Source organism: Puma concolor, chromosome B3, assembly GCF_028749965.1.
Source record: "Puma concolor isolate L17-30 chromosome B3, mPumCon1.1.hap2, whole genome shotgun sequence".
Taxonomy (NCBI): Eukaryota; Metazoa; Chordata; class Mammalia; order Carnivora; family Felidae; genus Puma; species Puma concolor.
This window is the reverse complement of record NC_141672.1, coordinates 115,367,056-115,389,087: the sequence shown is the minus strand read 5'-3', so window position 1 is coordinate 115,389,087 and position 22,032 is coordinate 115,367,056. Positions and strand designations below refer to the sequence as shown.

General features: G+C 34.9%; 1 protein-coding gene and 1 non-coding gene across 15 annotated transcripts in view; one reads left to right on the top strand and one right to left on the bottom strand.

Moving 5' to 3' along the window:
- MYO9A (myosin IXA) overlaps nt 1-22,032 on the top strand; it is a 291,871-nt gene that overhangs the window by 102,037 nt on the left and 167,802 nt on the right. For all 14 annotated transcript variants that reach the window (XM_086711106.1, XM_086711104.1, XM_086711107.1 and 11 more), the window contains 3 exons: nt 4,171-4,292; nt 9,454-9,595; nt 15,584-15,779. In XM_086711106.1, the coding sequence (XP_086567232.1) occupies nt 4,171-4,292; nt 9,454-9,595; nt 15,584-15,779 (460 nt within the window). The remainder of the gene's footprint in view (nt 1-4,170; nt 4,293-9,453; nt 9,596-15,583; nt 15,780-22,032) is intronic.
- LOC112856554 (U6 spliceosomal RNA) lies at nt 3,172-3,278 on the bottom strand. Its single transcript, XR_003223126.1, has one exon. It is a non-coding gene; the product is annotated as a U6 spliceosomal RNA (small nuclear RNA).

The following is a 22,032-nucleotide window of genomic DNA, read 5'->3' as shown; positions in this document are numbered from 1 at the left end:
GTTAACGAACTGCAAATTTACAAAATGTATAAAATCTGTCCTTGTACTGGACCATAATAACAAAGGTCAAGTTTTGGGATTGAAATCACACACATTTTAGTACCAAACAGAAATTATGCCCGAAACCAACAACCAAAAGATAACTGGAAAATACTTTTATGGGTAAAAATTAAGAAACGTCCTTCTGCATAGACTAGAAGTTGAAGAAAATAGAAAATATATTGAACTGAGTGAGCATGTTGCATACTAAAACTTGTGGGATGTAACCAAAGGTGTATTTAGAGGAAAAGTTTATAGCTGTTAGAAGATTTTAAGATTGAAGAGCGATGATAAAAGTACCCCTCCCAACAAATTGGAAAAAGATATAAAGGAAGTATAAACCAAAGGAAAGTATAAAGAAATAATAAAGATAAAAGAGGAAATTAAATAAGAGTGAAAACAAATATGCCATGGAGGAAGATCAACAAAGTCAAAAGTAATATATTGAAATGATGAATTAAGACCCCTCAGAGGGGTGCCTGGGTGGCTCAGTCAGTTAAGCGTCCTACTTCAGCTCAGGTGATGATCTCACGGTTCATGGGTTTGAGCCCTGCATCAGGCTCTGTGCTGACAGTTCAGAGCCCGAAGCCTGCTTCAGATTCCGTGTCTCCCTCTCTCTGCTCCTCCCCCGCTTGCACTCTGTCTCTCTCAAAAATAAATAAAAACATTAAAAATGTTTAAAAAAAAAAACCCTCAGAAATTCATCCAAGGGAGTGACAGAAAAAGAGAGGGATATAAATAATAAGAATTCCAGTTTATAAAGAGGACATCACCATGGATCCTACACACATTAAAAAGATAATAGGGTACACTAAACAACTTTATGTCCATAAGTAGACTTATCAAATGATATGAAAAAAAAATTACAAAACTGACACAGAAGAAATGCAAAATCTGATTCTTATAACTATGAAAAAATTTCAATATGTAATTGAAAGCCTTTCCATAAAGAACATTGTAAGCCACATTGGCTCCAGTGGTAAATTCTGCCAATACTGAAAAAATTAGTATCAGTTTGACATAAATTCTTCTGTGGAGTAGAAAAAGAGACAATTCACAATGCGTTTGAGGGGCCCAAGATCTGTCCAGATCCAGATCTGTCAAGGATATTATTAGAAGTGGAAATTAAAGTGAATTTCACTCATAAACATAGATTCAAAAATTTTAAACAAATATTATCAAATGAAATCCAGCAAGATACACAAAAGGATAATATAGAACCAAGTGGAGTTTTTTCCTGGTGTGTGTTACATCTAATCATCAATTGATTTAATTCATCTATAAACAAAACAAGAAAAAAAAACTTATGGTGATCTCACTAAAAGTATAAAAATCAGTTGATAAAATTACATAACCATTCATGTTAAAAAAAAGTCCTTAGCAAATTAATTGTAGAGGGCATTTACAAAAACCTATAGTTAATATTATACTTAATGGAAATAGGCTGAATGCTTTCCCCTAAGGCATCTCCTAAGGGAGTTTTCCTCAGAGTTTTTCATTATGAATGTAGGCATGTGAGGACATCCAAATGGACTGACTGTAAACATAAGAAAAGATTTTTCACTTATTAGGGAATTAAAATGAAAACCACAGTCAGATACCCCTATGCATTCATCAGAATGACTATAATGAAACAGACTGATAATACAAGTATTAGAGATACTGTGCATGGGGGAAAGTCCCATTTACAGGTGGTGGTTACATAAATTAGTACATCTGCTTTAGCAAGCTGTTTGGCAGTATCTGCTGAAGTTATACATGTGTAGTTTATAAGCCTGTGTTTTCACTCTCAAAATGCATATACACATACCAAAAGTTTTGTGCGTGAATGTTAACAATGGTTAAAAACTAGAAATAACTGTAATGTCTATCAGTAGTGCATTGGGTGAATAAATTGTATGTAAATACTTTACAGCCAATCAAAAGACAGGGTATCAGAATGGATAAAAAATCAAGGTCCATCTATATCCTACTTACAAGAGACTCACTTTAGACCTAAAGACACCTACAGATTCAAAGTGAGGGAATGGAGAGCCATATATCATGCTACATGTTAATGGATGTCAAAAGAAAGCTGGAGTAGCCATATTTATATCAAACTAGATTTTAAAACAAAGACCGTAACAGATGGAGAAGGGCATTATATCATAATTATGGGGTGCCTCCATCAGGAAGATCTAACAGTTGTAAATATTTATGTCCCCAACTAGGGATCATCCAGGTATTTACATCAATTAGTAACAAAAATAAACAAACTTACTGATAATACCATTAAAGTAGGAGACTTTAAAACCCCACTTACAACAATGGACAGATCATCTAAGCAAAAATAAACAAGGAAACAATGGCTTTGATGACACACTGGACCAGATGGACTTAACAGATATACTGAGAACATTTCATCCTAAAGCAGCAAAATACACATTCTTATCAAGTGCACATGGAACATTCTCCAGAAAAGATCACATACTCGGTCACAAATCAGCCCTCCGCAGGTACAAAAAGATCGAGATTATACCATGCATATTTTCAGATCACAACACTATGAAACTTGAAGTCAACCCCAAGAAAAGATTTGGAAAGCCCTCAATATATGGAGGTTAGATAACATCCTACTAAAAATGAATGGGTTAACCAGGAAATTAAATAATTTTTTTTAATATTTATTTTTGAGAGAGTGAGAGAGAGAGCACAAGCAGGGGAGTGGCAGAGACAGAGGGAGACACAGAATCCAGTAGGCTCCAGGCTCTGAGCTGTCAGCACAGAGCCTGACGCAGGGCTTAAACCCACAAACCATGAGGTCATGACCTGAGCTGAAGTCGGATGCTTAACTGACTGAGCCATCTAGGCACCCCTGTATGGTTCTATTTATATTTGTAAACATATGAATCTTAACAGTGGTATGAAAAGTTAGGAAAATGGTTAAATTTGGCAAGGGTGTCTGAATTGTATTTGGGAAGAGGAGATGGGAAGGATTTTGGACTGCTATTAATGTGTGTAAGAATCCATATGTTCCTGTTAGGTAGAGTGCTTGTTAACCATGATACAAAAGAGAAGAAACAGAATCATACAACTCCTTGGGGGTGACCTTCATTTAGCAATTACTTCCTTGTGAAATTATTAATTAAAAGGAAATGATAAATTATCTTTTCAGATTTGCATGTCATCCTTGCACATGCGCCATGCTAATCTTCTCTGTATCATTCGAATTTTAGTATATGTGCTGCTGAAGTGAGCATAAGCATATGCCTTTCCCAATTAACATAACTATCACTTATGCACTACCATTCTTCTTTACAGGTTAATAATAATAATAATAATACCCAAAGAATGATAAAAATCACAAAATCACCAATTTGCAAAACCACCATATTTGCAGAGAAGTGTGTGAATGTTATCAGTGTATTTCCTTGGTGCCTAAATACTGCTGTGTAGAAACTTATTCGGGGGCCTCATTTTGAAAAACAGTTTAAAAGCAAATATTTCCCAGTATAGAGAAAAAGTTAAAACCAATAGGGGCTTAATGACATTGTTTTAGTTGCTCAAGGCCTGCGCTTTGACTTTTTTAAGTCTTGAAATTTGAAACTTTTTTTTTTTAACGTATTGTAGGAGTTCCCTCCTCCCCCCCCAATTCCAACAAGGGTTTTATTTTACCAAAGTACAGTGTGTATGAATTCCATATGATATCAGTAATCACTGTAGGTGATGGTTTTTTTCTTTTCCCAGACATTGCTTCATTAAATTCATTGTTGATAATCCAACAAATACTCAGTTCTTTTTGATGATTTAGGGTAATGTGGGAGAAATTAGGCTTCTTCATTTTGCATTTTTCCTTAGTGCAGTCCACAGATAAGGTGGCTAAAACAAATTCAGCCCTAAATTTTCACCTGAGTGGTATTACAAATAGCATTCTAACAAAAACATTTGGTTACATGTATGTTTTAATGAAAACAGACATAGACTGTATGAAGGTTTTATACCACCGAAATTAAACATTCTTCTATTGTGTAGATTAGCAATTTAAAAAAGAAAAGTTTAGAAAGTTCTTTTAAGCCTGGCAAAAGCTTTCCAGTCTTTATTATATACCAATTATTTTCTGCGAGATGAATAAATTATGAATTTATTTCCTAGGAGGAGTATAGAACTGAAGGTATCAGCTGGCACAATATAGATTATATTGATAATACCTGTTGCATCAATCTTATTAGCAAGAAACCAACAGGACTACTCCATCTTTTGGATGAAGAAAGCAAGTGAGTATGATTCTTTCAATTTTGCTGTTGGCCATTTGGGATTTTCATGTCTTTTTATTAACTGTGAAGTTTTCTCCTTACATAATGAAATAATGTGCCAAAGTTTCCCTTGTATGCATTTTATTATGTGTGTGTGTTTCTAGGAAAATTGGATGCACTTCAGCATTGAATGCATTCTTTCCTTGAGTTTTTCCAGATTTCTTCTACTGAGTTTCTTTGACGTTAAATTTGTTAGCATATTTTTTGTTGTTTTCCATGTTCTTCTCTTCCTGAATTGGGTTTTATATAAGATATGTTTGTAGTTTTCATGTTTATCAGCAAAGAATATCATGATAGATTAGTGATGTCTGTCACAGCTGTGCAAGTGTAAATAGCAATATAGGCCAAGTATTTGGCATCCTTTTTACCACTGTGTAGTATACCAAACTTATATATAAGCTTCAGAAATAAAACTTCATATAGCATCCTCCACAGTGTTTTCAGTGCTCTATAAGATATTATCTAAAGTAAAATTATCTTATGAGATGGCAAATCTAGAACTGGAGAAACTGAAGTGATGGGGAGTATTTAAGTTTTCTGTCACTCTTCAGTAAAATGTTTAGTAATTAGGTCACCTGATGTCTAGCTTAACATTATACCCATTGAACTAAGATCTAAAATATTGGGAATTCACTATCATAGGTGGGATGACTATACATCACCAGGCTTGAATAGGACAATCTGAAGTTTATGCCTGTTGTCCAGTTTAGTTATTAAAGGTGCCTACTTTTACTTACAGATATCCTGGTTTGTATGGTAGGTTGTAGGTTACGCTACTAATATGCCATAAACATTCAGAATTGCTATCTACCAATCTCATGGTCTTTAGATTGAGCCTGTGTCAGCCTCCAGGCTGAGCGTGTAACTTGTTAGGGATTCTCTATCCTCCTGTTTCTGCCTCTCTCCTGCAACTACGTGCTCTTTCTCTCACGATAAACATTAAAAAAAAAAAAAAAAAAGAATTGATACCCAAAAATATAAAGTAATACAGCAGATTGCAAAATAAATTGAAAAGGAGAATGTTACCAGTTACATCTTCCTACTTTATCACTAGTCTGTTTCCATTAATTTAAATGAATTAAAATACAATTAACACAAAAATATTTTATATCCAAAGTTGCGTAAAAGTTTTTTGTATTGCTCTATATGTCCTGAAACATATAGAGCAATTTTATAAAATTGTAAGGTCAGTGGTTCTTAGCTGTGCTCACATACCTTACCTCTGGTGTATTTTATTTGGAAAGCTTCATAGGTGATTATGATATTCGGTGTTGAGAACTACTGTGGTTGATGTTAAAATGCAGTTCTTTTTTTGAGGTATTTTATGATAACAAAAAGAACAAAGTGTAAGCAATTCTAGAAAAAGATTATACAGGTATCAAATGATGGATTTGAGATTCAGATACTCCAGGTATTTCTAACTAATTAGCTTGTGCTTTTAAGTATTGTCCTATAAAGCTTCTTCATAATGCTCAGGCTGTAGAGTCAGAATTTCAAGGTTGCATTCCATCTCTATTAACTGCCTTTGGCAAATCTCTGAATGTTCTTGGTCATTGTTTTTTTTTCATGTAAAAAGCAGATGATGATGAGAAATGATAATGCTTTGTGCTATATATCTTAAGGTGGTTGTAAGTAGCAGTTGAGATATAGTATATAATTAAAACATGGGAGAAAAGGGTTGTTGCCTGGCCTATCATTCTTTACTCAAAATATTTTGAGTTCATATCTTACTTTACAAAGACTGTATTTTCCTGGTCAGTTGCTACCTCCCATAGATATAAATATTACCCAATAAGAGACTGTCAACTCTTTGCCATTACTCAAAAGTTCCTGGGTGTAAGCCATGTGGCCAGAAATTACAGAGAGACGGATTTTGGCTCAATGTAAGGAAGAACTTACTAGTCAGTAGAGCTGATTAGCAGCTGCTTTATAAAGTAATAAAATTTCCCAAAATCATAATTATTTTGCATCATCTGTAGTTGGGAGACTGGACTGAATAACCTCTTAATTGTCCCTTCAGCTATACTTCTATATTCAGTCCTCCACAAAATTTTTTTTATAAACCCTAGTATAATTTTCTTCATTTCTATATCAGTCCTGTTGTTCTTACCTCCTTTTGTAAATGGACCACTTTGTCTCTATGCGTTAACATCCCAGAAGATGCAAAGGCATGAAATGTTTTCTCTCTGCCAAAATGGGTTGAAAACAGTCACATTTAAGAAGAGCTATTTGGGGACCACTTTATAAAGTAGTTTTCTTCTAAGAACTGTTTTGTTCTATAGGGAGCATATAACTTGAAATCTATCCTTAGTGGTGTTTCTCCTTCATTCAGTGTTATTTTACTGCTTTAGGTGAATGGGTTTGAAGTCAGAAGTCTTGTTTAATTTTGTCTTGCTATCTCTGGGCTGTTTGACCTGGGCAAGTTATTTAAGCTTGATTGTAAAGGATGCAGTGCGAAGTTTAGAAAGAAGGAGTAGAATAAGCAAAGTTAGGTATGAGCAGGATGTTAGGAGTGTTACCAGTCTTTCCTACAGTATTCAAAGTGTGATCTGTTGATGGCAGGACTTGCAGCACCTTGAAGCTTGTTAGAAATGCAGAATCTGAGGGACGCCTGGGTGGCGCAGTCGGTTAAGCGTCCGATTTCAGCCAGGTCACGATCTCGCGGTCCGTGAGTTCGAGCCCCGCGTCAGGCTCTGGGCTGATGGCTCAGAGCCTGGAGCCTGTTTCCTGTTTCCGATTCTGTGTCTCCCTCTCTCTCTGCCCCTCCCCCGTTCATGCTCTGTCTCTCTCTGTCCCCAAAAAAATAAATAAACGTTGAAAAAAAAAATTTTTTTAAAAAAAGAAATGCAGAATCTGAGACTTCGACCCCAGACTCTTTTAACAAAATGAAGTTAAGATCAGTGCATTCATTTAGGACAGCATTTCATGAGTCTTGCCTGCCCATAAGAATTACCTGGAGAATTTGGAAGTAGTACTGATCATCACCACCCTAGGGTCAGTTCAGTAGAATCACAGGAATGGGGTCTAGGCCTTGGTATTTTTGCAAGCTAAAGACACAGAGAGGCACTAAGGCTATCCTGGCAGATAGCCTTTGGGGAACACTAGATGGAAAAGCTTTGACATGCACAATAATGTATGATATTTGTCTCTGTTCCAAGCTCTTTTGCTTGATATTGTAGTGTGTATCTATAGGTGTGTATTGAATGCAGGAAATGTGGAGAGCTTCCCTTTCTATCTTTCCTTGTTTGGAATAAAAACTGTTTTCATGTATGTTTTCCTTTGAAAATTTTTTTTCTCCATTTAAAAGTAGGAAAAAAATCATAAGCTTTTTGATTACCCAGGGGATTATCCAGAGACCATGAGGTGTGAGTATCCTTTCTGAAGAAAAGCATCCTGTGCTGTGGATAGTGAAGCATTAAGTTTGCAGAGTTTGAGTTTGTCTAGGGTTAGGAGCTTGGATTCTGTCTCTTTGCCTTGGTGATCCATAAATTTTCCTGAGTAGGGGAGGCACATGATTAAAGCAGTATTCTAGGAAAATTTGTTATTTTGCTTTGGTGACTTGAAACAAAGTTTAAAGTCACTGACACTTGTAGAGGCTGTTGCTGTACTCTCTGTTTGAAATTGTAAAAGTTATAGTTCATTCTAGAATGGCTTTAGAGTTCTAGAATGGACAGGAAGAGGTGGATGGTGGAGATGTTTTGAGGAAGGGTTGGTATTGAATGGAAAAGCAGGCCTAGGTGGATAGAAAAATGGCAGTGTTGGCAACTTAAGAAATGAGGTGACATTTATGTCCTTCCTATAGGATGCCAGCTAGTGTTAGATGTTTTTACTAGTTTTATTTGATTCTGCTAACACTGTGATACCTCATTGTACTCATTTGTGGAAGCTAGCTGGTTCTTGAAGCTTACTGAAGGTCACTGACAGAACTGGTAATCTAAACAATGACTAACACCAAAGGCGTTCATTTTAATACATTTACATAATTATTTTCGTTATAATTTTGGAATCATTTTTACACATTAGATTTTGTATTCATCATCTTTACAACCTCATGTCACATTATTTCTCATTACTTCAGCTACTATTAAATGAAACTATTCTCTGAAAGATACTTGCTTCTTCCGTTTTGTCAGTGATATTTCCTTTATTAAGAAACTCCACCTTTAACATTTAGCTCATAATTGCCTCCTGTATCTTCGTTAAACCTTTCCATTATTTCCAACCACTAGTGATTTTTTCCTCTTCTGAACTTTTATATTCTTGTATTTGCTATCATGTATTTATTTCTTTTTCTTTTTTTTTTTTTTTTTTAAATTTAATGTTTATTTTTGAAAGAAGAGAGAGAGTATGAGTGAGGGAGAGGCAGAGAGAGAGGGAGACACAGAATTTGAAGCAGGCTCCAGGCTCTGAACTGTCAGCACAGAGCCTGACGCAGGGCTTGAACTCACAAACTCACGAACTCATGAACCGCAAGATCATGACCTGAGCCAAAGTCAGACGCTTAACCAACTGAGCCACCCAGGTGCCCCTATCATGTAATTATTTTTAATAGGTATCATTTGAATGATCCCTAGATATGAAATGCTCATCAGTGAGTATAAACCCATTGATGTATATTTGAAATAATAATAGATATAGTATAAATTTATATAGTAACTGGTATAGGTATGAAAATTGCTACTTAATTTATATATCAAGAAATAGGAAAACAGAAAATGACTTATGGATTTAAAGGATGTATCAAAACTGGGAAATCATTTTGTTTTTGGAAGTTCTTGGCCCCAAACAGTGGATCATTTGAGTTTTATTTGGTGAGTTTAATGGTAGTGTCACACAATGCAACCTAAGCTAAAAGTTTAAAGACTTGAGTTTATTTCTCAGTTCTGCTACTTGCCAAGTGTGAGTTTGGGCAAATCATGAATTTTGATCCCTCATCTATAAAACATCAATCCTTGTTACATTCACTTTTTAGCTTGTTATAAGAATCAGATTAGAGAATATAATTTGCTCTTTGTAATTTGCTAAATGTGTTAGATGGCAATGTAATTATGAGGGTTTTTTTTTTTAAGATTATTAACTGTTGCATCTTTCTTTAGTATTTTTGCTTTTGTTTTTAATTCAGCTTTCCACAGGCTACAAATCAAACATTGCTAGATAAATTTAAGCATCAACATGAAGAGAATTCTTACATTGAATTTCCAGCTGTGATGGAGCCTGCTTTCATTATAAAGCATTATGCCGGGAAAGTAAAATATGGGGTAAAGGTCAGTAAATTTCTCATTAAAATGCCTTCAGGGTAAAAGTGTGTTTACTGTATTATCATTCCTGTCACACTGCTTTCTTTGTAGTTTATGGAAGCTCTTGATCAGTAACAATTAGAGACATTTTGTAAGAATACTACTAACCCTCGTATCCTACCTTGCAATATATTACTGTCTTATGTGATATTTTTCTTGGCTTCTTCCTATAGATAAACTTGATATCAGTCCCTTCAAATAGTTTTTTGAATATAAAAGAATAGGTAGCATAAATATCTCTTAAACCCACTATTTCATTAAGTGGTTTGATGAATTTTTCTCTTCCCTATATCCATGAAGCTTGACAGAAGATTTTGTCTTCATGCACCATTAGGTATTTGTGAGTTTGCATTCCTAATGCATATATTGAAACTCTTAACTCCTGCAGAGGGGAACCTTCATAATTGTGTCTATTTCCTGTTTGTAATTAGTGAGCCCATTACCCTTCAACCACTTGATGTTTAAGCCTACCATTTAAGATAATTTCCCAGGCAAGGCAGTGATGTTTTGGAGAAAAGTGGAGCAATAAGCTTTCTCTTGGGTCTTGAGATTAGAGTCACAACTGAGATCACTCATTCATTCATCAATGATTCACTTATTTAGGAAGTGTTTGTTAAATACAGGCTATGTGTCAGACACTGTCCCTGGTGTTTGGAATGGCTTAGTGATAAACTAGACAGACCTGTTCTTGGCTCAGTATGTGTGTGTGTGTGTGTGTTTGCGTGTAATATAGATAAATGGGTATTGCTATAAATAAATGAATGAGTTCTATGAGAGATAGTAGTCAAATAGTGGATTTTGAATTTGGAGATCCATGAATACCTCTCTGAAAACTTAAATATTGAGAGTTAACCTGAAACAAGCATTACCTTGGCGAGGAGTTGAGATGATGAATATTCTAGGACATGAGGTGGGAAAGAATTAGTATGTTAAAATAATTGAAAACAGGCTAGTGTTACTAGATTATGGTAAACAAGGGAGATAGTGGCATGAAATGAATTTAGAGAATGGACAGCAAGTTAATTCATAGCTTTTAGGACAAGTTAAAGGTGTTTGTTTTTTGTTGAACTTATTATGGGGAGCAATAAAAAGATTTTAAACAGGATGTGATTCGTGTTTTTTAAAGATTGCTTTGATTCCTTTGAGGAGAAGGAATAGCAGAGGATGAGAGAGGAAGCTGGGAGATCAGTTAGGAGCTTTTTTAAATAGTTGAGGTGAGGGGCGCCTGGGTGGCGCAGTCGGTTGAGCGTCCGACTTCAGCCAGGTCACGATCTCGCGGTCCGTGAGTTCGAGCCCCGCGTCAGGCTCTGGGCTGATGGCTCAGAGCCTGGAGCCTGTTTCCGATTCTGTGTCTCCCTCTCTCTCTGCCCCTCCCCCGTTCATGCTCTGTCTCTCTCTGTCCCAAATAAATAAATAAACGTTGAAAAACAAAAAAATTAAAAAAAAAATAGTTGAGGTGAAATGTTAAGGTAAACTGAACCACCAGGGTGACAGTAGAGATGTAGGAGATCTAGATGATTAAGAAAAAATTTTGGAGGTGTAATCAGTAAAACCTGATTGATTTATTCTAACCTATCAGATAGGTTGAAAGTAAGTGACTTCTGACTGTAACTGATGGGTGAATTTGAGGTGCTGTTTCCTGAGATGGAAAAGACAGGAAGGAACAGATTTTAGAACAAGCATAAAGAATAACAGAATAGGGGTGCCTGGGTGGCTCACTTGGTTAAGCACCTGACTTCGGCTTAGGTTATGATCTCACAGTTCGTGAGTTCAAGTGCTGCGTGGGGCTCTGTGCTGACAGCTCAGAGCCTGGAACCTACTTGGGATTCTGTGTCTCCCTCTCTCTCTGTCCCTCCCCTGCTCACACTCTGTCTCTAAAAATAAATAAATATTGAAAAAGAAAAAAAAAAAAAAGTAACAGAATTGAGTGGTGGCTACCAGGGCTGGGGATGGAGGAATTGAGATGTTGGACAAAGGATACAGACTTGTAGTTAGAAGATGAATAAGTTCTGGAGCCCTGATGCACAGCATTGCAATTATAATTAACATTGTAATAATAGCATTGTCTTCAAAGTTGTTAAGAGACTAGATTTTAGATGGTCTCACCATAGAAAAGAAATGATAAATTAAATGACCTGATGGAAGTGTTAAGTAATGCTATAGTGGTAATCATACTGCAGTGTATAAATGTATCAAATTAACATATTATATACCTTATATATATTACATGTCAGTTTTATCTTATGTAAAAAAAAGATTTTAAAAATACAGTTTAGAACAAAAACCAGAAATCTTGAGCTATATATAGTGAGGTGCATAAAATACATAAATCTAAAGTGTACAGATTTCTATCAGGCCCCTCCCCAGCTCATTCTCCCCCACTTAGAGGTAACCACTATCCTCATTTTTTATCCTTGGTTTTACTTGTTATTAAATTTCAGATAAATGGAATTATATATACACTTGTATGGATTGTTCATCCATATTATCAGATACGTTGAAATTAAAAGTATGGAAAAATATATACCACACAAACCCTAACTAAAAGAAAGCTGATGTATAATTATGTTATTATCAAAGTAGACTTTAAAGCAAGAAGTATTACTAAAGATAAAGAGGCACATTTCATAACAATAAAAGGGGCCAGTTTGACAGGAAGACACAATCATCAAAAGTTGCATGTACCTAATGATTTGATTCAGTACATAAAAAGCAAAGTGAGAACAAAAGTAGAACTAGAAAAATCCATCTGGTTGTAGATTTTTATACATATCTCTTAGTAACAGAATAAGCAGACACAAAATCAGTAAAAACAGAAAAATTGAAAAGCATTGTTAAAAACTGACCTGCTTGGTATATTAATAAGGGTAAGTAGGCAGTCTTTGGGTGTTCAGAAATTAAGCACAGTCCATCTGTGTAACCCATGAGTCAAAAAAGAAATTACAATATAATACTAAGTTCAAACTGAGCATGAATGAAAATACAACATATCAAAATTTGCAGATTTGATAGTAATTGGTAGGATGCATTTAAAGCAGTGATTTATAACTTTAAATGCATATATTAGGAAGAATGGTTGAAAGTAATTAACATTCCGTTTCAAGAAACTAAAAAAAGAACAGGAAATTAACCCTACTCCTCCAAATTAGAAGGAAATAATAAAGGGAAGATCAGAAATCAATGCAGTAGAGAACAAACATACAAGAGAGAAATTACCAAAGCCAAAAATTAGTTTCTTAAAAAGATAACAGAAAATAATCTAAGTAAAAGGTAATAGAAAATAACTGATAACAGAAAAATATTTAAAAATTACAAATATCAGAAAAGAAAAAGAGGACTTAACTACATACTCAACAGATATTAAAAAGATCTGAACATATTTTGCCAATAAACTTGTTAACATGAAAATGGAAAATTCCGTGGAAAACACACATCATCAAAACTGACACTAAAAATACAGGCAAACCCGGGATTCCCACTTCTGTTAAACAATTTAAATCAGTAGTTTAAATCTTTCCCACAAAGGAAATTCCAGGCCCACATGATTTTACTGGTGAATGCTTACAAACATTTAAGTAATACTAGTCTTGCTCATTCTCTTTCAAGTTTGAGATCCCTTTAAGATGTATAAGTGGATCTCAAACAAGAAAGATCTGAGGTAGAAATACAGATTTAGGCCTCATCATATAGATAGTGTTTAAGGTCATTATTATGGTTGAGATCAATCACCTTACATCAGATAAGAATTTCAAAAATGGAACCAGCAGTAGGGACTGAGAATGCACAGCACAAAAGGTAAGTAGTAAATCACAAGATGTGTTGTTATAGAAACCAAGAAGAAAATGTCAAGAATGATATGATCAGTTTGTGAAATGTACTTAGAAATCTGGAACTCTGAAGACATATGAGACCATTGCATTTGGAAAATGAAGGTCTCCCATCAATATTTAACAGTTATCATGGAAAAGATTTCTAGAATTTTATGTCGTACCATATAGTTATTAATAGGATGGGATGGTCTTTGGTATAGAACAGACTAGTGTTTCAGTTCCTGTAGTTTGACCTTCTTTATCTTTCTATTTACTTATCAGTAAAGTATGGTTTATAATTATTCTGTGTTATTAAGTACTTGTTAGAATTGAATAAGTTATGTATAGTCCTTAACTTAGTGCCTGGCATCTTGTCTCCCATTGTAGGTATTAGCTGCTGCTGCTGGTGGTGGTGATTTGAATTTGTAAATTCTAACTCAGTTTTACTAACTTTTATAATATATACTTTTGCTCAAAAGATGGTTAGGGGAAAGCCAAGGACCAAGATTTCTGGCTTGTTTTCCCTCTTCTATTCTCAAGAGAACAAAGAACAGGAAAAGAAACCCCTAACAGTTAATAGGATGAGTCCAAACTGCCTTCTAGAAAACATCATACTAGGCTTGCTCCTCGTAGAAGTCTGAGTTAGAGCTGTTCTGTGAAGTTGCACCAACTCCAGGTGATTTACTCACCAAGTTTTAATCCTTTAATCTGGGTGTGTTGGACTATACATATCAGTCTAGAACCTTCTTCCATGAGTATAAGCTTTTTGTCCTCTTTATCTTTGTGTGGAGTGTTTTAACCCATTTTCTTCTGATATTCCCTCCGACCTCCATTGGCAGGTGGTTTTTACTGCCTGTTTATGCTCTTTAGGTAATACTATCCTGCTTTAAAAAAACTCTGTGGATGATATCCATATGTATTTTCTGAAGTCTGTATAGGATTCGTAGATGCATATATTCATCTGCCTACTTGATGTCTGTATGCAGACATAGTACAGTGGTTATGAGTGGTTGTCTTTGAATCCCTGTTCTACTTACTGTGTGATAGGGACCAAGATAGTTAACCTCTCTGTGACTGAGATTCTTCATCTATAAAATAGGAATAATAGTAATATTCTCTATCTTAAGGAGTTGTTAGGTGGATGAAATGAGCTTAAATGAGATAGCACATGTAAAATGCTCAGAGGAGTGCCATGTACATAATAACCATTCAATAAATGTTACTTACTGCTATCTTTATCCTCACCATCTCAGACTTCACTTGTACAAAACTAATCTCTTGGTCTCATTTCCTTTCCCTAAACCTTCTCTTTTCTCTGTGCTTATCCATATCAATATGGCACCTCTATCCACCTAGTTACTTAAACCCAAAATATAGGTGTTATGCTTATTCCCTCATTTTCTCACTGGGGCCTAATCCACCAGCAAATTACCAGCCTTACTTCCAAAACATATCCCAAATGCAATAACTATTTTCTCTTTACAGTATTACCACCAATGTAGTCTAAAGTCACAATTAGCTCTTACCTGGAATATTGTAGTAGCTGTTCTCCTTTTTTTAATTCTTTGCACAAATTCATTCCCTCTGCAACATCCAGTGTTGTTTATAAAACAACATTTAGCTTATGTCATTAGCCTTCCATTGGCTTTCCTTTACACTTGAATAAAACCCAAACTCCCAACTCAGGCTTACGTAACCTATTTATTTGCCAAATCTTCCACCACTCTCACCCTTGCCCAGAATGCTCCAGCCCCTGGTTTTACTGCTTATCTCCTAACTTGTCCAGTTCATCACCACCTATGGGTAGTAGGTGTTTCCTTTGCTTAGAACACTGTTCCTTGTCTTATGTCTGCCTCCTTTTTATTGTCCAACTCTCTGGTCATTTTATATAATACCCCTTCAGAGAGGCTCAATGTTTAACAAGCTGCAATAAAATAATTGAATATTCACTCTAAATGAAATGTATTATAGAATTCAGTAGTTTTAGGGTTGGATGGGACTTTATAGAAGGTATCTGATCCAGTTAGCTACCTAGAACAGAAATCACTTCTATAGTCCTTATTTAGCCACTTTTCAGATATGTCACCCATTGTCTTCTTGGTTTAATATTTTTTTCAGAAATAACATTGGTACTTTTTTCATGTAGGATTTCCGGGAAAAAAATACAGATCATATGCGCCCTGACATTGTAGCTCTTCTAAGAAGTAGCAAGAATGCATTTATCTCTGGGATGATTGGAATTGATCCTGTAGCGGTTTTCCGATGGGCAGTTCTCAGAGCTTTTTTCAGAGCCATGGTTGCTTTCAGGGAAGCTGGGAAAAGACACGTTCAGAGAAAAACTGGTAAGCAGTAGATATTAGTATTCTACCATATTTCATCTTTTAATTTTTTACCTTTTTAAAATAGAGGTATCATAATTTTGTTCTCTTCTGTTTTCTTACCATATCCTAACATCATTTTCAGATCTTATTAGTTCTAGTGAACTTTATATGATTAAGTGGATATATGGTGTTTGTGTGTATATATGTGTTGGTACATTTTTATTAATAAATCCTGAGAGGAGTAATGTATGTAAGACACCTGGTATTTAATAGGCATTTAGTAAAACATTGGTAAAATTTTTAAACAAAAAAACAAAATGATACTTACCATTATTTATATAGAATTAAATATTGATACCTTTTTCTATTTTCTTCTTAGGCCATAGTTTTTACTCCAAATGAAACATAATTTAATGTGGAAGAATAAATCAGGAGATAGAAAAATTGGGATAGAGGTAGGGTAGTCTAGTTAGAGATAACCTGGCTTCAGTAATCAGTCAAGTGTCATTTCTTCTCTTGAAGAGGTTTTGTGACTATTTGAAGAAGTTTTTCTTGAAAATATTGCCTTCAAAATTGTGAGGTAAAGTCAGATAATAATGATACATATAAAATATCTGTTTACAAATGTTAAATTTCTTTTCTTCCCACTCTTTAGTTCATTGAATTTTACTTTGAAATTTAGAAATGAATGAAGCAGGATACTTTTTCTGTGTCTTTTCCCCTTAAATCATAAAACGCCATATTTCACATTCTGTGGGAGGACATCTTCATAAGCACTTGCCACTTAATGGAAACCACACTGTTGCTTGCTGTAGCTCTAGCCTTAGATAGACCATTGCTGCATAGTGAGGATTTTCTAATATATATGTAGTGATTTAAAATAAGTTTTTCTGCCCAGAGAAGCTTCAGTAGAAGTTCTCTAGGACACATCTGTGCTTTCAGGACCCCCAGACTTACATATATGGCTTTTTGGTATGTGTACTAGCAGTAAAACTTTTAGGTTCAGCTTTTATATATTTCAGGTGAATACACATATTTGGTAGATTGTATTTCTAAAATGAGAGAAAAATGCTAATTGAGCTTAGCTTCTGTTTTTCAAATTATAATACGTGCAAACTGGCCTTTGTAGGTAGAGAGAAATACAGTTTTTTGGAAAATAAAAGGAATATCTTAAACCTGCTATGTCTTTTACAAAATTATTTCTAAGAGGCTCTCTTTGAAAAAAGCTTTAAGGAAAGATTTTTTTTCCTTTAAGATATGTTCTTACTTATTACAATGGATTTATTAATTTTGAAAATTTAAAAAATTGGTAAGTATCCTGCTAAGGTATAACTAAGCGAAGAAACTTTTCTTGTATTTACTATTGAAAATATTGCTTTCTGTAAACATTATTCACATTGTTTGTATGTTCCTTTGGCATTTAAAATATTATTTGTGAAAGCTGATTGTAGGTTTATTATTATCAATTTGTACAAAGATATGTAATGTTATTAATGATCAGCAAAATGATACTGTGTTATTTCTACTTTGATCATATCTAAATTCTTCTTGTTTTTTAATCTATTTTTCCTTTCTGGCCAGCACAGAGCTTCCATATAATAAACTTTTTGAAAGCTCTTTTATTTTGGGATATAACATGCATGCATACCGAAAAGTGTGTCCCCCAAAATGTATAGCTCAATGAATTATCACAAAGTGAAAACACCCCTGGAACTACCACCTAGATTAAGAAGTAGAATATTACCAACAACCCAGAAATCGCATTCGATTAACTTCTTAAATTTCGTTTTTTCTCAAGAAAAAGAAATTCCATAGTTCATTTGTATTTTGAGGCAATGATGGAACAGACTTGTTACAGGAAATAATTGTATTACTGTAAATTAGTGTCAGTGCAAGTATTCAGCTTTTTTTGCTCCTTCCACATCTCTCACCACTTACTGTTCTCTGATGGGTTTAGGATAAAAGGATGCCATTAAATTAGAACATTGTAGCATTGCAAAATGAAAACTATTGGAATAACTGAAAATGGATTAGTAGTAGATTCAGAACTTTTATAATGACCATAAATAGTGTGCAGACATGTGAAAATGAAATAGGAATTAGAGATTATTTAAGTAGAAGTGGAATATATGGATGGAAGAAGGTAATCAAGTTCAGATTTTGAATAAGAGTTCAAAGATAATACTTTAATGAAGAAAGAAGATGTAGACTGCAGAAGTACAATATATTTTTCACTTCCTTTGAGAGTATCTGTATAAAAAAGTTTTAGTGGCTCTTAGCTAAACTGGCAACAGTTTAACTTGATTGCCAACAATAGTTGATGGTAAACTAAAAAATTTTGGATTTTCTTATGGAAATCCCTGACATTCTTTTTCACCATCAAGCAAACCAAACACAAAAATGAGAATATCAAATTAAAATCTACTTTTTGACTATTGTATACAGACTTCCAAATTAAAGGACACAGTGCTATTTGTTTAATACTTTTAAATAAAAACTAATTCAATTTATTCTTTTCAAGGATAAATTTGTTAAAATTGTGTAATGTATATTATGGTAATCAGGAAACCATAAAATGTCCTTAATGGAGTCATATAAGTAGGCCATCTGAGTAAAGGTACATGTTGGCCCTGAGAAATAGTAATGATTTGTCTGGTCAGCAGTGAGGTATGAGAGAACAGACATTCCAGTAGTGTCATTCACCTTGCCTCTTCCTGAATAAGAAAGATTCTGGAAGAGAGTAGGAGAGATCATAACTTGACCATGAATTATGCTGTATGTAGAAGCGAGTGCAGTGATGTTTTATGTAGCTCTTTTGGAGAATTTTAATCAATCTAAAACAGCTAGACAGAAATGGGGAGTTCAGTTGTGGTATAGGGAAAAGAGGCAAGAACAAGAGAGTTCAAAGTGTCAGTTTTTTCTTCATCTACAGGAGAGAAGCTGAAGTCATTGATATAGTTTTCACAGAGAGCTATAATGGTTTCCACATAACCTGCCCCACATAACCTGTTCCTTTTCCCCACCCACTCAGTGGATTGCATGACTCTAATGTGCTATCATTTCTTTCTAAGTGGGAGAAGGGCAAGGGTTCCATGGACCATCTATTTCCAGAAATGACCAGGTACTAAAACTGATATTGATATCACCAAGGGTCTAGGATCTCTATGCAGTACTCTGTCCACAGTTCTTTCCCAAATTTAAATGTACCCTTAATTTAAGACAATTAAATGGATTTTTATGAACAAAATAAACTCTGAATATTTTTTATAAATCACTTGTGTATCAGACACTGTAGTATGGCGGTTTAAGAGTAGTGTCTTAGATGGAATGTCAGTGAAATGGTAGAATAGGAACCTCTTCCATAAAAGCAACACAAATACTTGCAGAAAATGTCAGAATAACTTTGTCAGAACTCAGGAAATTTATCAAAGGCCTGTAGTAATCTAGAAAGCGTTTATACAAGAAAAAAGGCTGAATATTGGTAAAGACAATGCACTTTGTAGCCTTTTAATTTACACTGTTTGCATTCTTCCGTCCCCAGCTCCCCATGATAGCCTTGAAAACCAATAGGTCAGAAACACATTGAATATCAGCAGTTTGACAGCCATTACAGGTAGTAGATGGAGGCTGGAGGTCCTTCAAAAGCCCCATTTCCAGAGAATTATATTCAGCATATTAGGTGGTTCCCTGGAAAACCTGACACCCACTTGCTTCTTTAACCTGACTCAGAGCTTGCCCAGTGTGAATAGCCTTTTATGTAGGGGTGATGTCCAAAAATAATCAGAAGTACTTGTTGAACAGTGCAACTCCCTGCTAGTAGTAGATAGCAGTTGGGGCAAAAACTAACTAAAAAACTTAAAAGGAAAAGCTGGGAAATGAGGTCTCCATAGTAATGGCTTTGAAAATTTCCTGTATCTTCGTGGAAATCTAGATAGTCGTGTACATACATAGGGCTGTGTACATGCCCAGTCTTATGCATATGCTCAGGAAAGACCCAAGAAGATCCTTCTCTCTCACTTCTATGACCTTCAGGCTCTGTGCAAGCAGGAAGCAAAGGTGAGATCATATAAGACAGTTGTAAACTGCCTAGCAGATTAGCAGGGTGTTGAAGGTGTGCCCCAAAACACATGCACAGTGAACTTTGACAAAGACAGGGAGGTTTATTGCTTCCAGGCATGTAGAAATATCTGCCTTCAGTAATTAGCTGAGCACCAAGCAGACTGATGAGAGATTTCTCTGTGATCATATATGACAAAGAATACAAACTTTATAGAATTGGTTCAGGAAAGTCCCAGACGATAGCAACAGTTACATGAAATATTAAATCCTGGGAAGAAGGGAGAATCTGATTTCCAGAATTGCCATGTTATATTTTTAAAAATATTTGTGTTCCTACTCTTAAAAGTGTGAAGATATAAAAATATGAAATTTGTTATAAATTTGTTGCAAATTAAATGTTTTAATAAAACTCACAAAAATAATTCCTGTTCCTTGAGTGACATGTAAATGTGAAAAGAAGACCTTAAATTATTAAGTAAATAATTACAAATATTGTTTAAAAAAATAAAGATGTTGTTCCACTCTCAAAAAAAATATCTGCTGTTCTATACACAATTATGGGATGTGCAAAGAAAAAATGTGACTATTTTAAATATGTTCAAAGGCAACCATGTCTGAAGACTAATGCAAATTTTGAGAACAATGTCTGACCAAATATAAAGTATTAATTTATATATGTATGAGAAATTCACTAGATTCAGCAACAGATTTGAACAGGCAGAGGCCAGAATCTGTGAACTTGAAGACAGATCAGTTGAGATGATCTGTTCTAAGGAACAGAAAGAAAAAAGAATGAATAAGAATGAAAAGAGCTATGGGACACCAGAAAGTACACTGATTTCTGGTAGTCCAGAAAGATAGAGAGAGGGGCAGTAAACATTTCAAGAAATAATAATGGCCAAAAACTCCTCAAATTTGATGAGGAAACTAATCTATATATCCAAGAGGTTCAAACTACAATGGTGAATTCAAAGAGATCCAAACTTAGATACATCATAATTGAATTGTCCTGAGAGAAAATATTGAGAGCAGCGAGAGAGAAGTAATTCATCATGTACAAAGTATTCTCAGTGAGAGTGACAGTTGATTCATCATCAGGAACCATTGAAGCTAGAGGGCGGTGGCTTGATATATTCAAAGTGCTGAAAGATAAAAGAGAGTCAGTCAAGAATTCTGTATTCAGCAAAATTGCCCTTCAAAGTGATGGTGAAATTAGGACATTCCTGTATAAACAAATCCTGAGCTACTGTTACTATCAGATCTGCCTCACAGGAGATACTACAGTGGGTTCTTCTGGTGGAAATGAAAGGAAACTAGACAGTAACATGAAATACTAAAGAGCACATTAAAGACAACTATAGAGTTAAATAAAAAATATAGTAAGAGTATATTTTTTACATTTTGTAACTCCCCCCACCCCGCCCCAATCTGATTTAAAAGACTGGTACAAAGCAATAATTATAAATCTCTGTTGATGGGCATGACATTTAAAGGTGTAAATTTGTATGATAATAACAGCATAAAGGAGGAGGAAGGGAATGGAACTATATAGGGGAAACATTTTAAAAAATCAATCAATTAATTAATTATTTTTGAGAGATAGAGCATGAGCAGGGGAGGCTCAGAGAGAGAAAGACAGAATCCCCAGCAGGCTGAGTCAGCATAGAGCCCAGCACAGCGCTCAATTCCACAGCCATGAGATCATGACTTGAGTGGAAACTAAGAGTCAGAAGCTTAACCAACTGAGCCACCCTGGTGCACCCTGGGAAACATTTTTATATACTACTGAAATTAAGTGGTTTTTAATCCAGACTTGATTGTTATAAGATGCTAATTCTATATTCCCTTGGCATTTGTTAAGAAAATAACTAAAAAATGATGGTAAAATAAATGACAAAAAAGTAAGAATATACTAGAAAACATCTGTTTAATACAAAAGAAGATAGTAATGAGAGAAGAGGAGCGCAAATAATATGTCATAAGACATATCTGGAGGGGCACCTGTGTGGCTCAGTAAGTTAAGTGTTTGACTTTGGCTCAGGTCATGATCTTATGGTTCATGAGTTTGAGCCCTGTATCAGGCTCTGTGCTGACAACTCCGAGCCTGGAGCCTGCTTCAGATTCTGTGTCTCCCTCTTTCTCTGGCCCTCCTCAACTCACATTCTGCCTTCCTCTCTCTCAAAAATAAATAAACATTAAAAAAAAGACATATGGA